Raw genomic sequence first — 17,025 nt, forward strand, 5'->3', positions numbered from 1 at the left:
TTACAGTTGTTGGTGCGGAGCTACGGGCTGCTTGGGAGGGGTTATCCTATGCCAGGCAGGTTCTTGGCGTCGAGAGGGTGTTCCTCGAGGGAGACTCTGCGGTGGTGATCGATTGGATCCGGGGGGCGGACAGGTACGGCGACGGTCACCCCCTCATTTGGGAGACTCGGAGGATGGCTCAGACGATGGTCGGTTTCCAGATTGGTCATGTGTTTAGAGAGGCGAACAGAGCCGCAGATTGGGTCGCCTCTTTTGTGGCCCGGCATTCCGGGGATGTTTTGTGGACGTCTACTGTAGACGCTCCTTCTTCTCTGTTGTCTTTTATTTCTACGGACATGACAGGCTGCACTTATGTTAGATCTATATGATTGAGTAGCCGTTTTTTACCAAAAAAAAAAAAAAAAAAAAGAGGCTTATCAGGAATTCTGCTGAGATGTCTATCAGATGAAGCGAGGGACCCGAAAATGGCAGCGGAACGAGCTTTTGGTGATAACAAATGTTAACAGTGCCATATTAAACCTGCGAAGAGGTATAAAATATACTGATCAAAGTTTAATCAGTGTATTTTATTCACTATTCAAATCAATTAAATATTGATTTAAACCTGAAACAAATTTTGAATGGGAACTTCAAATCAAGAATCAAGCTTTTGCTTGATTCAATCTCGAGTTATCAACTTGATTGGATAGACACGTTTGGCTTAGATTCGAAATTAAGCTTGAACAGCGCTGAAAATAATCCTAAATAAATCAAGTTCAACCTTGAAATTAATTTCAAATAAGCCTCGATCGACGAAACTTGACTCCATTACACCCAGGATCGAAAACACCCACACCACTCAACTTTGCCCGCCCCGGGGCATCAAAAACAAAGAGGAGAGTCCAAAAAAAGAAATCTTACATCCATTTGGACTAGTCAGGTGGAACTTTAGTGGTTTATTTGATCCATTTCTATTATTTTCGAATATATACGTCAATACCCAACAACCAGACTCGTTGCCCTAAACAATATAAAAAATTGAGAGAATTTTTTCTTTTCGACTTACTCCCATCACCTGATGCACTGCAGCCACAGTTCTCAAAACATCAAAAATATCAAAAATTAGCAAATTTTTGATCTGCAAGCAATAACAAGTATCAATTGCTCCTTAAATGAATGCCTAGGATGCCTTTGATAATAAGATTTCGCGGCTTCAGATAATAAGCAGGCAGAATTATGGTAGATTTTTTATAACAAGTGAGTAATAATTTATCCAAATGACAGATCTCCAGGCTCACCTGATGTCAAGTTTGCTACTTAGAAGTAGATAATAAACTAAAATTCGACTACAACGAGCAAATCAAATGGTGGCAAACGTTATTCTAATCCTAGCTTTCTGTGGCTACCTTCTGCTTCTTGGGCATCCGATAACCACCAACAACGCAAGCATGGTCACGCTCAAATGGCTCCAGCGTAACCTGCTCCGCAGGCTTGAACTGCTCTGCTTGCAGTTTCTTCACTTCTTGGGCAAATACAGCCTCAGCAGGCACCGTGGAATCGATACAATTTGCCTGAAAAAAGAACAAAATCAGATGATGGTGACCAAAAAAGCTATTGGGTAAAACGTTAACCACGAACTAGTTTCAGGTTTCTTCTTCCTGATTATTAAAAAAAATGCAGGATAAATAAGAGGGCCCCTGTTTCCCAGTTAGCACATCTAGTTTAACTTCCAAAAACAGTTCCTGCAACACTTTAAAAACTAAAAATAATCCATGCCATCCTTCCCCAAAAAAACCCAAATAAATAGGATACCTTAATTGAGATCACAAAATGGCCACCATTCTTCAAGAAATAAGAAGCATTTAGTGCTAAAATCCTTGCCTGCAGAAAGAAATAGCCAAGAAAACATTTAATGAGCATCTTGTAATTGAAGTAGACAGTAAATGCACCAAAGAAATCAATCGCATGAGCAAATGATGGATGGCATATTTAATCACATGGGAACAAAAGAATAGTTCTGTTTGACAATGCACTTGAACCGACCCCCAGTATTGTGTGTTCTTGGGAATACTAATAGCAAATTAATTGCTCTTCTAAGACTTAGTAAATACGTTCTATGATGTTGACTTATGTACTAAAAATTAGTAAATAATATCATAATATTATTATTTATATTAATATAATACTTTAAAAGCTAATATTATAATACAAAATATCACTCTATAATATAATTTATTTATATTCTTTTCATTAAATCATGTAATACACTATAACATTACAAAAGCATGATAAAGAATATTACTCTTTACTATGATATACAATTTTTTCATATAATATTATACTAGAATAGGCCAGGCCACCTTAGCCCATGGTAAGTGGCCATGCTCCTCAGACAACTTAGCTAAGCCTTCCCACAATTCCACCGGCAACTTGGCTAGGCCTTCCAACAATCCCATAAACACTGCTTTGATGCACCATTTACTCAATATGATATGCATATATATAACCATATTGAATCATAGATATGCAACTTTGTTCCTTCTACATGCTTGAAACACTGCACTAGTTGTAGAATGGAAAAACAATGAACTGCCCTTCGATACTATTTGATTATTTCATTATTTATTTTAATACTGTGCATGCAGATACCATGTTTAGTTAGGAGAACTATATTTCAGGTGTTTACTTTTGCCCATTATAGCAATAATTATGTATGCTTGCATACAAATAATTGATTCTCCACTATATCATGCAAATGCTCAGTCTTATTGACCAAAAGCATGGAGCATTCCATCTCACTTGCAACGGGTAAGAGGCCATTCGTATCTCTAAAACAAGTTCCAGTTGATGAAATCACAACCAGCTATAAGATGCATGTTTCCCCAGACAAAATGTTGAGATCATGTCATTGGCTTCTGTCAACCTTCAAAATTTTGAAATGGAAATTGAAGATTATTTAAAGATTAAATATCCGCATATCCAACACCATTCAAAGCCTCCTTTCTTCTAGTAAATTGGGTTTTTGAAGAACAGAAGGGGCCTCATCCATGTCAGAGTTATAATACAGTTACTGACAGGATGGAAAGAGAGGTGTACAAACATAGGATGGAAAGAGAGGTGTACAAACATGGCAGTACCCTTCAGTATTTCAAGAACTTGAAAGCAGTGAAAAGTATTCTTGTAATTTAAGCAGACATTTGAAGTCCCCAAAAAAGATGATCACAAAGGCAAAAATGACGACACAGACATTCAAACACAAGAATACCCTTATCAGCTTTCGAGTACATGGAATTAAAGGACACTGGAAAATTTGGAAATGATTTGAACTTCTCTTTTTCCACACTGCATGTGCGTCTACTAGTACCAAATTTAGTTCCTCTCCCAAGGCTGACTATCTTGCTTTCCTTAATAACGTTTAAAATATCAAAAATATTATTTTTTCTGGCATTACAAACAGTAAATGAAAAACCTATGATGAATGAAACATGTACTTAGCCACATTGAATAAGTAGTTAATCCAAATGAATTCAATATGCACCCCCTCAGCCATGGGTCCCTACTCATCATCAGAGTATCATCATGTTATGCTTTACCTCGTTCAGTTATTTTTTTATAAAAGATGTCATATGCTCCTCTTTCACCACCATCAGCCCCTGGTAAGTAGCATAGTCCCATCACAACTAAAGTGGCTGCATGTAACTTGTTATATCCATCTACACTTAAATACAAAGTTATTAGGTATTCCATCTCCAAACTTATCCATAGTTCAAAAATCGTAGCCCTCCAAAATCACAATTTGCCACTCCAAAATTAACATTTGCCATCATCCTTAACTAGATAACCTCAGTTGCATTCTTTGTTCCATTAATTCCCATATATCTTCTTCTAATACACATCTTTGAGGCTTGAAAATGCTTTATATGCAGTTCAGATATTATGAATCTCTCATGACATGTAGTAGTTATTAGACTATCAGCTATACTACTTCTATAGCTTAATTGATATCTTTTGGTTATGCTGAGTTGCCAATAAAACAAAGAAATGAAACAAAAACAGGAGAAATCAAGGTAACAAAAACGTTCAAGCCCATTTGCATGTTTTTCAATTTAGTTCCAAAGCAACCAAATATAATAAATCGCTCGACAAAAGGGTTACGCACATAAATAATCAAGAAAGTCAAAAGTTATGGATACCAAAAATAAAGATGAAGGATAAATAATAAATATATGTTGCTTTTCTGACTCATTCCAATATTACATTGCAATCAATTCCCTTCTGAAACCAACAGGAAATAAATTAGACAATGATGCTTTGGCAACTTCAAGAATGATACTGCCAATAGATCAGATTATCTTATTCCTTCACAACTTCAGAAGCATATTTGTAAATTATCATATTTCAAATTTTCTTCATGCAAACATTTTTGCTTACTACAGGTAGAGCTGCTAACCATTCATCAGAAAATTTAAATGCAATAGTTCTAATAGAAATAAATAATTAGAGCAATATAAGATAATCTTCCATGGCACACCATTCCACAGTTCTGAAAACATATCTTTAGAGACAATGAAGTGGTGAACAAAGACCCAAGTAAAGGTGAATTTAGTAAAGACTGCATCAAACCAAAGTTTAACCATCGAGAAAAGAAATGAGAAAAAACATTAATTGAAGGTAAGTTGTTTAAAAACAAAGACTGGAAAATCTAGTGCACAACAAAATATAAATACGCCAGCAGGAAGATAGTTAAAGATAATATTACACATCAAATACCAATTTTATAAACATGTACAAAAGTTGTGGCTCAAAAAGATTAAAAAGGAAGACTCAAAAGGAGGGAGGAAAAAAATGCACTAGAGACAAATAAGCATCAGAAACTCGAATGTGCATCATCCAATATGATGTCCTGAAGGGGAATCCGAGTAAGTTCATCATATGCTGGGTCTCCAGAGAGGGGAAAGAGTTATAATTTTCACATATATAATCAAGAAAATGCTTCAAAATCACCCGGATGAAATTGTAACTGCTATTTGAAATTTCTTCCAAGAGCATGATCCACATTCAAATAGGCAAATAGCTTTATCCGTTATATGGGGAACAATCAGGAAAACATAGAATACTGATATAATATCAAATAGTGATATAAATGAATGATGCATTGCATCACATATCAGTAAATCATGGTAAATTTTCTAATTTTATTAAGAAAAAGATCTAGCAAATTAAATAGAAATTAAGGCCAAGATCATATTAATATATATGCAAAATCTTTTGCATATAACTTAAATAAGAATACATGAAATAACACATATTAAAGAGATGAAAGATGCGGACTTGCTAGGGTGAACTGACTACATGGAAATGAATCACAAAGGCACAACATCAGGGGAATAAAAAGACACTGCACAAAAACATGAAACCAGGCAGGAGTATTTAGAATAAAATCATGGAAAGGCAAACATGCATACCTGGTCTGGCTGGGCAACATCTGAAAAAATGACATCCACCATGCCAACCAACATCCGATACCTGGCAGGATGCCTAGCATCTTCAATTATGGGAATAACATTTGTTCGCTTCTTTGCCATGTTCACAAGGTCCCTACCACTTCTATGCGAAAATTCAACAGCATAAACAACTCCTGTCTGCAAAAAAGCTTAAGATAAGACATATAATTACCTTGAAACTCAAAATTAATTATAACATGATCACAATGCACTTTTCCAAAATGTTTACTGCAATAAAAGAACTTACAGGTCCAACAAGGTCAGACACATGAGACACAGTGGTCCCTGACGCAGCTCCAAGATACAGTACTCGAGATCCAGGGCCCTAAAAATATAAGAGTTGGCTCAGAAATAGTAAAAATATAATCACGCAAACAGAGCGAAGCTTATTATCAGAAAACCAAATGGAGAATGAGGAAACCAAACAAGAAAAGGTAATTCATAGGCAGCAAAAAGAAACTTCAAAAGCAAGAAGAAAGCCATTAGTAGTATCTAATATGGAAACAAAGGGTAATAGGTCAAAACATTAACTCATACATGGATAGGTAAGATAGCAGTTACTAAATTACATGAACAATACAAACATGTCATCTAATAAGAACACATCAATCAGGAGGCTTAAGTATAAAGTTTATTTAGAACCATAGATAATTTGATCACTGATCTATAAAGAGGTTGTTCCATAAGAATCCATAAAATCAAAAGCAATATAACTATAACAACTAAGCTTCTTCAGAACCAAAGATAAATCTGATTATGATCATTTAATCTATGGTAACATAATGACGAAAAACAAGGATAAGTATCACATCTAGCAGAATAACTGATCAACATCAGATTTGTAGTTAAGTCAAAAGTAGACATCAGATTTATGCATCCAAAAAAATAAAATAAAAAGAGGATGAATGTATGAAGCAATAAATAAATAAACAAAAAAGGGAAATATATCACCATTCTTCTCTTCACTACCAACAGGTATATAAAATAGCGAAGCTTAGATCAGGTGAAAAGGGATTTATAACCATTCACTATCCCCCTCCCAAAAAATCCCTGCTCGCAAATGAATGAATAAATGAAAAGGCAGATATACCATGAAGCTTTTCTTGACTCCCAGCAGGAAAAAGGAGGAGAAAAGATTCTTCGAAAAAGAAAAGGCTCAAGTGCCAACACTAAGAAAGATAACTAACGGCAATAGATAGACTTCACCATGTCTAACTAAATAATTAATAACATGGCAAAAAAACAACCTCAAAACTTCAATTTCATGACCATTTCAAAAGATGCTAGGTAATCCGAAGGGATGAAAAGAGAGCGATTACCATCCATATATTGTCAACACCACCAATAATGGCTGCTGCCAACTTCGAGCGGAATGGATTCCAAATCCTGTACTCGACCTTAGTTCCCTCCTCGTTCTGCAGAGAGTCGAAAAGATCATAAAGCTAACATAATGGATGCCAAATCTAACTTTCATCTACATCAGAATACAAACTTAAGACCATCCAACCACAATAAAATTTAAGATAGAGAGAAAAAGATTGCACCCAGAAAACAGAACCTGACCAAATGAAACATCAATGATAGAAAAACCACCAAAAACCCATGAGCTGTGATAGATTAATTACCTGAACCGAAATGCGCTTCTCACCATAAACGGAATCACCAGCGACCAGATTCCTTGTGCAGAGGGCGTCTTCCTTCCCCTTGGCCACAAAGACCCCGTCGTGCCTGTGTGGCTGGACGATGACCTTGCTCCCGCCCTTCATTCCACCCCTACCGCCCCCACGGCCACCCCTACCGCCCCCACGGCCGCCCCCACGGCCGCCCCCACGGCCACCCCCACGGCCGCCTCCACGGTCACCTCCACGGCCACCGAATCCTCTTCCCCTGCCTCTACCTCCGCCTCCATCGCTCCGGCCTCTTGGGCCAGCACCTCGGCCACCACCTAAGAACGACTCCAAATCAATAAAAAAACCGGAGAAACCAAGATTTACGATCCAAAAAAAAGGAAAACTTTGCTCATAGGAGGCCATGATAATAAAAATTTAAGAAACGAAACAGGAAAATTGGTCATAGAAGGCCAAAAGAACCAAGATTGAAGCAGAGAAACGAGAACTTTTGTCATAAAAGGCCAAAAGAACGACAATTGGAGAAAGGAAACATCAGTCATGAAAGACCAAAATAACTGAGATTTGAGCAATAAAGCAAGAACAGACTTCACGAAATCGAAATTTCCAGCGAAATATTAAAAAAAATGGTTTTTAATCGCATCAAAGATCGAATCATATATTTCGAAGAGTGGAAAAAACAAAGATTGGATTTTTTTTATCGCATTTAAAGAGGAAAAAGAATAACCTCGAGAAGATGGAAGATTGGGAACGAAAAGAGGGAAGATTGGGAAAGAAGGGGCGAATCAATGCGAGAAAGGTTACCTCTTGGAGGTCTCATTTCTACAGCTCCGCTTTGGATATCGAAGAGGGTTGGAGCGGCGGACGAACGAGACTCTGCAGTAAGACTAGGGTTTATGACAGGCGGGTCAATTTATAGATGTGGAACGATTAGGGTTTGAGATTTAGGGTTTTTGCGGAACCGAGCATGGTTGTTTCCTGACCGTTCTGATCTTCGTATTGTGTCTTTGAGATGCGGTTTCTGATCACGCCTGTCCGGGCGTGACATCGTGCGGCGGAGCAGACGTCTGGCGGCATCAACGGCTCTATCCCTATTCTCTGCGAATGCAATGCAGATTCGCGGATTTTCTGGACCCGGCTTGAATTGGCTTTGGCAGCATTTCAATTGGGTTTGGTAGGCTCTCCCGTGTCTCTAGGCTTTTAAGACTGTGCCTGAAATTTTTTATTTGTCCATCTTTACTCGAAAAAATAAAAAAAAACACTCAATTTTGTTGTCATCTAGGATTTCATCCAACTAAATCAAGTTAGTACCAGCTTTATGACATCCATGCTTAGTTCATTTGGAAGCTGGTCCTAGTTGGAGGCCGATCCCAAATCCATTTTATGATCTCTTGCACTCCTCCTCGTAACGTGATTTGATATAAAATTGGAAAAAAAAAAATAGAGGTTTGATATGAATCCATGCAATTTATTTCTCCCTATTAAATACCCGACTTGGTGTGAGGACTCGTGCGGGCGTAAGTTTAGTCCCATATCGATTCATTCGCTAGGTAGATCTTGGATACTAATAAAGGATCAAGGAACCCAAAATATTACCTTCTGGCTAGCCATTTTGGGTGAGGTCTTGGGCTATTACAAATGATATCAGAGTAGGTCGCGTACCGAACCCAGGTGCTGGGTTCGAGGCGTGACACCTGGCGCAAACTTTTTGTTTTTGGGTACACCGGCAGCTCACACTAATCTTGCGTGAGCGCTGCCTACTGAGTCAAAGGATAAAATACTCTACAACAGTGGAGGGACATACAAAATGGGCCCAGAGAATCTCGGCAGAATGATGAGCAGTAAAAGAGGCGATCCAGTAAGTAGCTCTTTTCGCATCCCAGAACACATGCCCAACTTGGAAGACATTACATTTCTGCAGTAGCCGTCGGATGTCCTCTAGAAGTGGATGATTAAAGACTCCCGACCTTTTTTGTAGAATCCACTCTACCACCTCAACTGAGTCCCCCTTCAGGATGATGCACCAGGCCAACAGAACTCGTCTCATATAAGAAACACCCTCCCAAGCAGCTTTGAATTCTGCCTCCAGAACAGATGACTCGAAGGCCATGTGGACCTGGCACAATCTCAATAGGACAAGTTTTACCCAACCTACAACAGATCTAGAAAGGTTATGGGTAGTGGTAAAACATGCCCCAAATTCGAACCGGATATATATAATTCTTCAGAATTTCTTTTTTGTTGAAGAAAAAAATTAGCATGCATTTATAAAAAAAAATTGATTTTTAAGCTTTATCCGGATTGATCCGTCCAACCTGTCTTATCTAACTCTACATGCTCCACCTTACCCCGAAACAAGTAAGAGATGGGTACAAGTAATGGCCTATCCGATTCATTGCCATCCCTATTCATTTTCATAAGATACATAGTAGAGGAAGATCCAAATATAAGTTAATTGCATCAAAGACAACAGGCCTTGCAAATTTTCACATATTAGTTAAAAATATGCTAATGTAGGAGGGATTTAACATGACATCAACATGGGCTTTGAGCAACAACCATGATTAGTAGATTTTCAAATGCTTTTCCTTCTCCTTATTGTTTCTAATATGATGTTTGAATGTGTATCAACCCTGTCATAGGCATGTATTATATCAATCCATCTCATAAAGGGTTGATCTCACTTGTAAAACCTGAATCGAAACTTGAAATTGTCAAGCTATCAGCCACATTTTTAAAAGTTATATTTGAATTGTTTTGTTGATTAAAGAGGGAGAAAAAGGTGTGGATAGCAAATATTACGAAAAGTAGTTTTTAAATCATTGCCTTAAATTCTTGCCTATCTCTACTAAAACACACAGCGACTATAATAATTGACTCTGGAGCTTACGGTCATGATAGCTTGTATACTTCTTGCAAATGTTATTGCTGCCTTCTTTATTCGGATATCACATTATCATATTTAAAAGACAAGCTTGTATCATCATGATACTTTGGAGACTCTCTCTCTCCATCCCCACCCCTCTCCATTATATACATACATACATGATATATACATGCATACATCATGCATATTGATGTACTTATAGCACCCCTCTGTGTATGTGTCATCTGTGTGTGTCTACAGCACCCTCATCGATGGTTTCGCTAAAAGATCAGGCATGGAGGAGGCTTTCATGTTATATGATAGAATGTTAGAGGAAGATATCACACTCAATATCTTCACTTATACAAATCTTATAAATGGGCTTTGTGATGATGGACGACTTCCAGAAGCTATAAAATTGTTTAAGGAAATGACTGGAGATAGCTTAATACCTGACAGGATTGTATTTACATCACTAATTGCTAATTATTGCAAGCATATAAAAAATGAAGGTGGCTGTGGAGCCGTTAAGAAGGAATGGCTTATCTCCTGATATTTGTACATATACCTGTCTAATAGATGGATATAGCAATAGGCTTCAGATGAATATTGCAGTCTCACTGATGGATGAAATGATAAAAATTTTGCTTACTCCTAATGTGATATAACCCTTTCTACCTACATCCACTGAACCCTCGGAAAGCTGAATCCGGCTAGAATCATAACTCTCACCTTCTTGTCCAAGTAGCCAAGACTGATGCCATCCGAGCAAATGGTCAGTGGTCACACTGTAGATTAGTCGAACATCCAATTTCTAGAGATATTTTAACGACAATTGAAGAATGATCATCTGTCTATTTGATATGTAAAGGAAAAAAGACAATTAAAACATACACAAAATTGTTTTGGTTTAGGCTCATCAGAATGGCTTTTAAAAAAAAGGAGTTGAGATTTAGCCTTTCAAGTAAATGGAAGTGGCCTCAAAATCTTTGGTGCATATGCACATTCCATCTCTTGGCATGGTAGAAGCACCTGGTCAATTAGAGTTTTGGTGCTTGCTTTATAGACATCTGATAAAAAGGGAGAGAATGCGCTGAAAAAAAGGCGAGATAGCACTACATATAACATATACAAAATTTCCAGATGGGCCTCTCTGTATCTCTCTCTTTCAGTGAAAAAAAATACAAGAATTCTTGTTATAATAAATTTTATTCTGAAATCCCAAAATTATCTGTAACAATCATGAAAACCTAACCATTAAACTCAACTTGTGTCCTGCTGGGATTTTTAGTATCCCTTAACTTGAGTCAAATATAAACTCAGACTTCGGTCCAACTCAGCATACTCTTTTTTTTTTTTGAGAGAGAGAGTATCCATGGGGCATGTTAAAATGCATGCATGGACATATGCACACATGTTACATAACTGATCCACAATTCCAGTTCATGTATGCCCAGTTGAAGTTTCCATCACCAAGACAATTCAAAACAACATGATAAGAAAGTAGGTTTATCTACACAGTAACACAATAAACTGATACAAACAGGAATTAGGGTATCAGATGGGATATGCAAGCTTAAGGATCTGGATTCCCAGGCACTACATCCTCATCACTGGAACCATACTCATCTTCACTCAGCTCTTCATCACTTGAATTTTCTTCTGGGGAAGCACCAGCATCATCGGGCTTTGCATATTTCTCGCAATATTCTGATGGAAAAGTAAGAGCAATATCAGAAAAAAAGAAATCTTCCAACTAATGGACCAACTGTAACTAGCATGATTTAGCTTTTGATAAATGAATGAAACTGTTTCCTCGAAGCATTAAACCAAACTTGTTGAAATGCTGTCACAGTTTTCGGACCCTTAGTATTGTGGATAAATTAGTGATAAATTAGTGCTTGAAAGTGAGAACGAGTTAAGAATTCTTGATATCATTAATTTAAAGTTTAGAAAGGACTTCAATGCGTAAAAACAAAACTAAATCAAAGAATTGCTCTTTGGTGAATCCATCTTATTTCCACCGTGTAGATGCATGTACAATTGACAAAGTCACCACTTAACTAGTGATCTCGATCAAAATATGCTAAATTATTAAATATTTAGGTATAATAAATTTATAATAAGATACTTTGCTATAATCCCGTGAACGTCAATAATTTATAGCTCAAAATAGACCTGTATAATTAGCTATATCCAGCAATCATTGTACTATGAAGGACTGGCATATAGATTAGTCATTGGATTGCAACACATAAGTGTTCAAATATATACAGATCAAATCAGTTATAATGGCACATTGGATTTTTAACCATTGCATCCTTCAAATCATCACACCACCAGGCATGTGTGCCCCATTAATTTTGTGTTTTTCTTTGAACTCATTGGAAATTTATAACCTTCTTGAGTTGTTCGGCCATCAAAAGTTGAACCGAATATCTTCTGAAGCGTAAATATCTGGCCTGAGTTCATGACTTTTGTACAATCATATTGAAATACCAGGGCAATACATAATTCATGCTAGAGCTACATCAACTCAATATGACACATGGATGAAATAGGGAACAAAGAAATAATTGAAAACTAGAAGAAACAACAAAAAATTCAAGGTCTGAGAGAGGGATCCATAATATTTTTTCTTGAAAAGTTGGAGGCATCGCTAGGCAAGATAATGTCGTTTACTTACAAAAGAGCAATGCCAGAAGGCGTGGAAATTAACATCTTCACATAATAAGTGGATAGGAGCTGAAGAATCAAGATGAAATGATGATGTATTAAATTAAAGAAAAGGAGTCTAAAAATGAATGGAAGATCCTTCATTAATATGGTCTTTCAGGAGAAAGAAGATAGATTTACTTGGACATGCATGGACCTAACAACCTGACATTGGAAGATAAAATACACTGAAATAAGGTTTATACATTTAAATAAGGGTGGTTGATACCACATGTTTTACTATAAAAAAAAGTGGGGGTACATTGAAGAGGAGACATGAATTAAACTTATTCCCCTTACTTTTATCAAAACAATTTTCTTGGACTAATATTTTTTCATAGGTGAAGCTGCAATTGGAAAAGGTGATTTTATTTTCTTAAAGAAAACTCCACCCTTAGGCTATTTAGGAGAGACTTTAAGATGGGACATAAAGGCGCTGTCATCAAAAAATGAATTGGGCTGTGGGAACAGGAAGAACTAAAAAGATGAATAAATTAAGATATTCCTCTTTATTCTACTCCATGAGGATTGGACTTAATGCCTAATTTGGACGGAACCTAATCATCAACACTCAAAAGAAAAATGCATTCAACTTCATAGCAGATTAGTACTATGAGCTCACGGAGGAAACTTTATTTTAGTCTTTGTGGCACAGTCAATGCACATAAAGTATTCAGTTCCATGTCTCTTTTAACATCGCATTTTTGGGATCAACATCAATCCCAAAAAAATGACAAAAGGTCAGGAGTCAACTACAGTATTCAGAGGCAGAAAAAAAAAGGCAATGACACATTAGTGGTTCAATACTGCATAAAGATAGAGTTCAGGGGAATTTGTTTGAGCATCACAAAGTGGCATCTGTTTGGAGGAAGGGGGTTCCATTTCTGGAAGATTTCTACAAATAATAACTCATCTCCTCTAAAAGTGCTATATTTGGACTCCTATTTCTTCTTCCCACTGGCTCATGGCCCTCACAGTTAGTAACAAAACATGCTCTTCATAAGCTAGTTTGATTGGTAGACAAGTGGCACTGGCAGACAGAATTTGAAGACAATTTATCATGAAATCTTCCAAAATTGTGCAGTGATCAGATGGGTGGTTTGGTTTCAAAATTCATGTGACACATCCACATCCCTCATGAAATAACTATGGAAAACCTCAGCCTTCTTTAAATATGTATTTGCCAAAGAGGCATTCGATAATGACATTCAGATGCCAATGGTCACTTGCAATATAACTACTTTTGAAAGAGGAAGCAGCAACTGTTTGCTGTTTAACGAAAAATCGCCAGTGATATTACAAACTAAGTATCCTTGTTCCTTTCAGCTAGATGAAAAATCAAAGCACATATATTAAGCACATAATAGTTGGGAGTCATGTCACCTTTAACTTTTTGTTCATAAGCAGGTCGATCACGCATCATCAGCGCAGCAGCTTCTCCATTTAACGGATCAGATGGATTGGGGTACAAAAGAAGCTGTGGAAGGAAGACTTCGAAAACATTTATAAGATCTGAAAAGACAGATGCAAACATTTTAAAAGCACTTATGATAACCAAAAGTAAATACTAAATAATTGCAAATTGAGGATCTAATAAGCACCACTAATCTAGAGAAGTCATGAAGTTCATGCACAATGACGAAAATGGAGTGATTAGCAAACATAAAGTTCTTTACCAAACATGGGGCTCCATGTCTGGTTGATGACATCCAAGCAAACTGAACCAGACCTGATTTAAGATAGAGGAGGACTATCAGAACTTTGCAAAGTCTTCCAACTCATAATTACTGCCATAAAACCGATAAGGAATTGCAGAAAAACATGACACAAACATACTATCCCACCATTATATCTTAACTTAAGACTCACATTTCATCTACATTCGGATGATAGATCTTATTGACAAATCCAATGGAAGGAGACTTGTAAGGGTAAGCACCAGGCAATTCCACCCTGATCTTCCACACGCCTCCTTGATAAAGACCTGTCAAAGCATCCATGCATGAAAAGCAGGAACTAGTTTCCAATTGACATTAAACAAGCACTGACATGAATCCCAGCATTGAGATTTCACAAAATCATCAATACTATCAAAGTTCTGCATCACTATGTCAAGAGAACCAAAAGAAGAGATCATGGAAACTACCCGACTGCAAGGTGGATTTCAAGGTCAATTCAAGTGTATACAGACAAAATAAATACAACATGAGAACAAGCGCATCAAGTTCATATCTTTATTGCTGCAAAGAGATAAAAGGAGGATTTTCGAGCACACAGTTGAGATCAGAGCGGCCAACCAAATGAGAATTTCAATGATCCATAGGAACTACATAAGAAATTAAAAAAGACAACCAAAATCCTGAAAATTAGGGACGAAGGGCGAGAGATTGATGTATCCCTCTTCCAGCTTCCAACGTAACTGAATCAAGTATATAAATCACACCATCAAAAACCCACATATCAAAGTAATCGTGAAAAAACTAATAAGAATCGGCCCTCATTTCACCAATATTATTCAAAACTACCGATTTGGATATCTTTTAATGGAGGTTTGGGCCGATGATATTACTTTCTTTGGGTCCATGGAAATCAACATAGAACTCCTGCATCCCATCGTTTATCATCTCCACCTTGTAATCACTCATCATCCTTCAAGCCAGAAAAGAAAAAAAAATAAATAAATAATGGCACAGAAATGGGGATTAAAAAAAGAATGGGAATTTTCGAATATTCACAGTTTCATCAAGTCCATTTCACGGCGCTTGCTGGGAGAAGACATGGCTTCTGTCTTCCGTTCTATTCGAAGCGAGGTCGAAGATCGATTAGAAGAACAAATGAGACGGCGCCCGGAGGACGAGTTGAAGTGACCCAAGATAGAGTCCTTCCCTTTCCTTCTCTCTTGCAGCACAGACTACAAAGGGATGGGATTGAAACTAAGAAAAAGATTATTCCATAAAAGGACCTATAAATTATTATTCTATTTTATGTCCCATCCTTCTCCCATGCTCATTATTTGATATAGAATACATCTACCATGACATTAGATACAAAACTATACAATAGATTCTACATGATCCAAATGATGCAGTTAGTGGCAATGAAGATTTAATATAGCAGCCATTCTAGTGTTATAAGAAGCTACTATAACAACCTTCCATTATATAATGGACTATGTATATCTAGTGGATCTTTTAGTAATGATTCTTTTAAAAAATAATAATTAATATTTGATTTTTTTTATTTTGAAATAAACATACAATTTTTGAATTTAAATTTTCTTATCAGTTTGATATGATCATTTTTCATTTGATAAACAAACAATATTGTACTTTTGTTTTTATTGATATCTATATAATAATTTTTCTAAAATAAATGCTCAGGTAGACAAATCATAGCTTACATGTATATTTCTGTTAAAAAAAAGTAACGATTTTATATAGGCTCTGCAACTTAAAAAATTACATTACAAAAGACAAATGAGGTTATAGACTGGATGGCATCGTATGTGGCTCGTCATTCCGAAGCCATCTTGTGAATTGAAAAAGTAGAGTTGCTTAGAGCGCTCCAAAATTTCTTGTTTTCTGGTCTTATTAGGTATACCTATACTAAAATGGTATGAATCATCTCTTATAATAAAAAAAATAATTTTTGATTTGCCAAGTTAAAATTACAGAAGGAGAGTCACAGCTGTTGTGCTATGGTTTTTGTAAATATTGCTGACATATGATATGCTTGGTCTACTGGACGGCCGTGATTATTTTTATTTTTTTGGCAGGAATGACCATGATTCAATGGCCGATTAAATCTAGCATCTGGTAATTTCTCTTCTTCTTGGAATTTTAAGAGAGGAACACCGCCTCTTGTTTTGTTTTGTTTTAGGTCACGAGGACAGCGACGTTCTTACTTTCTGATAACATTGGATTCCCTGCATGACACCTTGCAAGAAACCTGCTTCCATTCTTTTTCCCTTTCATGGCGAAGGTACAGATATAATTTTCTTTTCCTTTTTTTTCCCGTTGATGTTATGATATCGGTGACGCCGTGGCTGTATGAGATGACTATAGTCTTTACATCAACGTCTCCCAAAATAAAGCATCAAACTTTATCTTCCCCCCAAAAAACATCAAACTTTATGATAACGGATATAACAATAAGATTTTGGAGGCTCGGATTGAAGTAATGATATCGTTGACGTCACGGCTGTTTGAGATGATTTCGGAGGCTTAGTGTGCATATGTACGTATGTATATCTAAATCTATCCATCCATTCATCTATGCATTTAGATATAAATATATGGATACAGATATAGATAGATAGATACATCCATATCTA

At 36.7% G+C, this 17,025-nt stretch overlaps 2 protein-coding genes and 1 non-coding gene across 3 annotated transcripts; all 3 read right to left on the reverse strand.

Moving 5' to 3' along the window:
- Nucleotides 1–1,200: 1,200 nt before the first annotated feature.
- LOC103698998 (rRNA 2'-O-methyltransferase fibrillarin 1-like) lies at nt 1,201–8,018 on the reverse strand. Its single transcript, XM_008781043.6, has 7 exons — nt 7,916–8,018; nt 7,109–7,428; nt 6,803–6,898; nt 5,731–5,808; nt 5,445–5,621; nt 1,792–1,860; nt 1,201–1,550 (listed from the first exon to the last, which is right to left on the reverse strand). The coding sequence occupies exons 1-7, from the start codon at nt 7,929–7,931 to the stop codon at nt 1,368–1,370; spliced, it is 939 nt and encodes a 312-aa protein (XP_008779265.4). The 5' UTR covers nt 7,932–8,018; the 3' UTR covers nt 1,201–1,367.
- LOC113462085 (small nucleolar RNA snoR60) lies at nt 4,843–4,917 on the reverse strand. Its single transcript, XR_003384307.3, has one exon. It is a non-coding gene; the product is annotated as a small nucleolar RNA snoR60 (small nucleolar RNA).
- A 3,284-nt stretch (nt 8,019–11,302) lies between the features above and the next one.
- LOC103699004 (ubiquitin-conjugating enzyme E2 5-like) lies at nt 11,303–15,615 on the reverse strand. Its single transcript, XM_008781048.4, has 6 exons — nt 15,428–15,615; nt 15,262–15,341; nt 14,562–14,676; nt 14,369–14,421; nt 14,076–14,204; nt 11,303–11,687 (listed from the first exon to the last, which is right to left on the reverse strand). Exons 1-6 carry the CDS (start codon nt 15,469–15,471, stop codon nt 11,554–11,556), a joined length of 555 nt encoding a protein of 184 aa, XP_008779270.1. The 5' UTR covers nt 15,472–15,615; the 3' UTR covers nt 11,303–11,553.
- Nucleotides 15,616–17,025: the final 1,410 nt, after the last annotated feature.

Source organism: Phoenix dactylifera, chromosome 10 (genome assembly GCF_051530095.1).
Source record: "Phoenix dactylifera cultivar Ajwa chromosome 10, Ajwa_hap1_PhDact_Kaust_v1.1, whole genome shotgun sequence".
Lineage (NCBI taxonomy): Eukaryota > Viridiplantae > Streptophyta > Magnoliopsida > Arecales > Arecaceae > Phoenix > Phoenix dactylifera.

What these genes read in the sequence shown, in the direction of transcription:
- LOC103699004 (XM_008781048.4), bottom strand. Translation starts at nt 15,471, where the DNA reads ATGTCTTCTCCCAGCAAGCGCCGTGAAATGGACTTGATGAAACT. An exon ending in TTTCCATGGACCCAAAGAAA is followed by an intron (nt 14,677 to 15,261) that starts GTAATATCATCG and finishes ATGCTTTGACAG; the next exon opens with GTCTTTATCAAGGAGGCGTG. An exon ending in CATCCGAATGTAGATGAAAT is followed by an intron (nt 14,422 to 14,561) that starts GTGAGTCTTAAG and finishes ATCTTAAATCAG; the next exon opens with GTCTGGTTCAGTTTGCTTGG.
- LOC103698998 (XM_008781043.6), bottom strand. An exon ending in AGAAGCGCATTTCGGTTCAG is followed by an intron (nt 6,899 to 7,108) that starts GTAATTAATCTA and finishes GACTCTCTGCAG; the next exon opens with AACGAGGAGGGAACTAAGGT. An exon ending in ATGTTGCCCAGCCAGACCAG is followed by an intron (nt 1,861 to 5,444) that starts GTATGCATGTTT and finishes TTCTTTCTGCAG; the next exon opens with GCAAGGATTTTAGCACTAAA.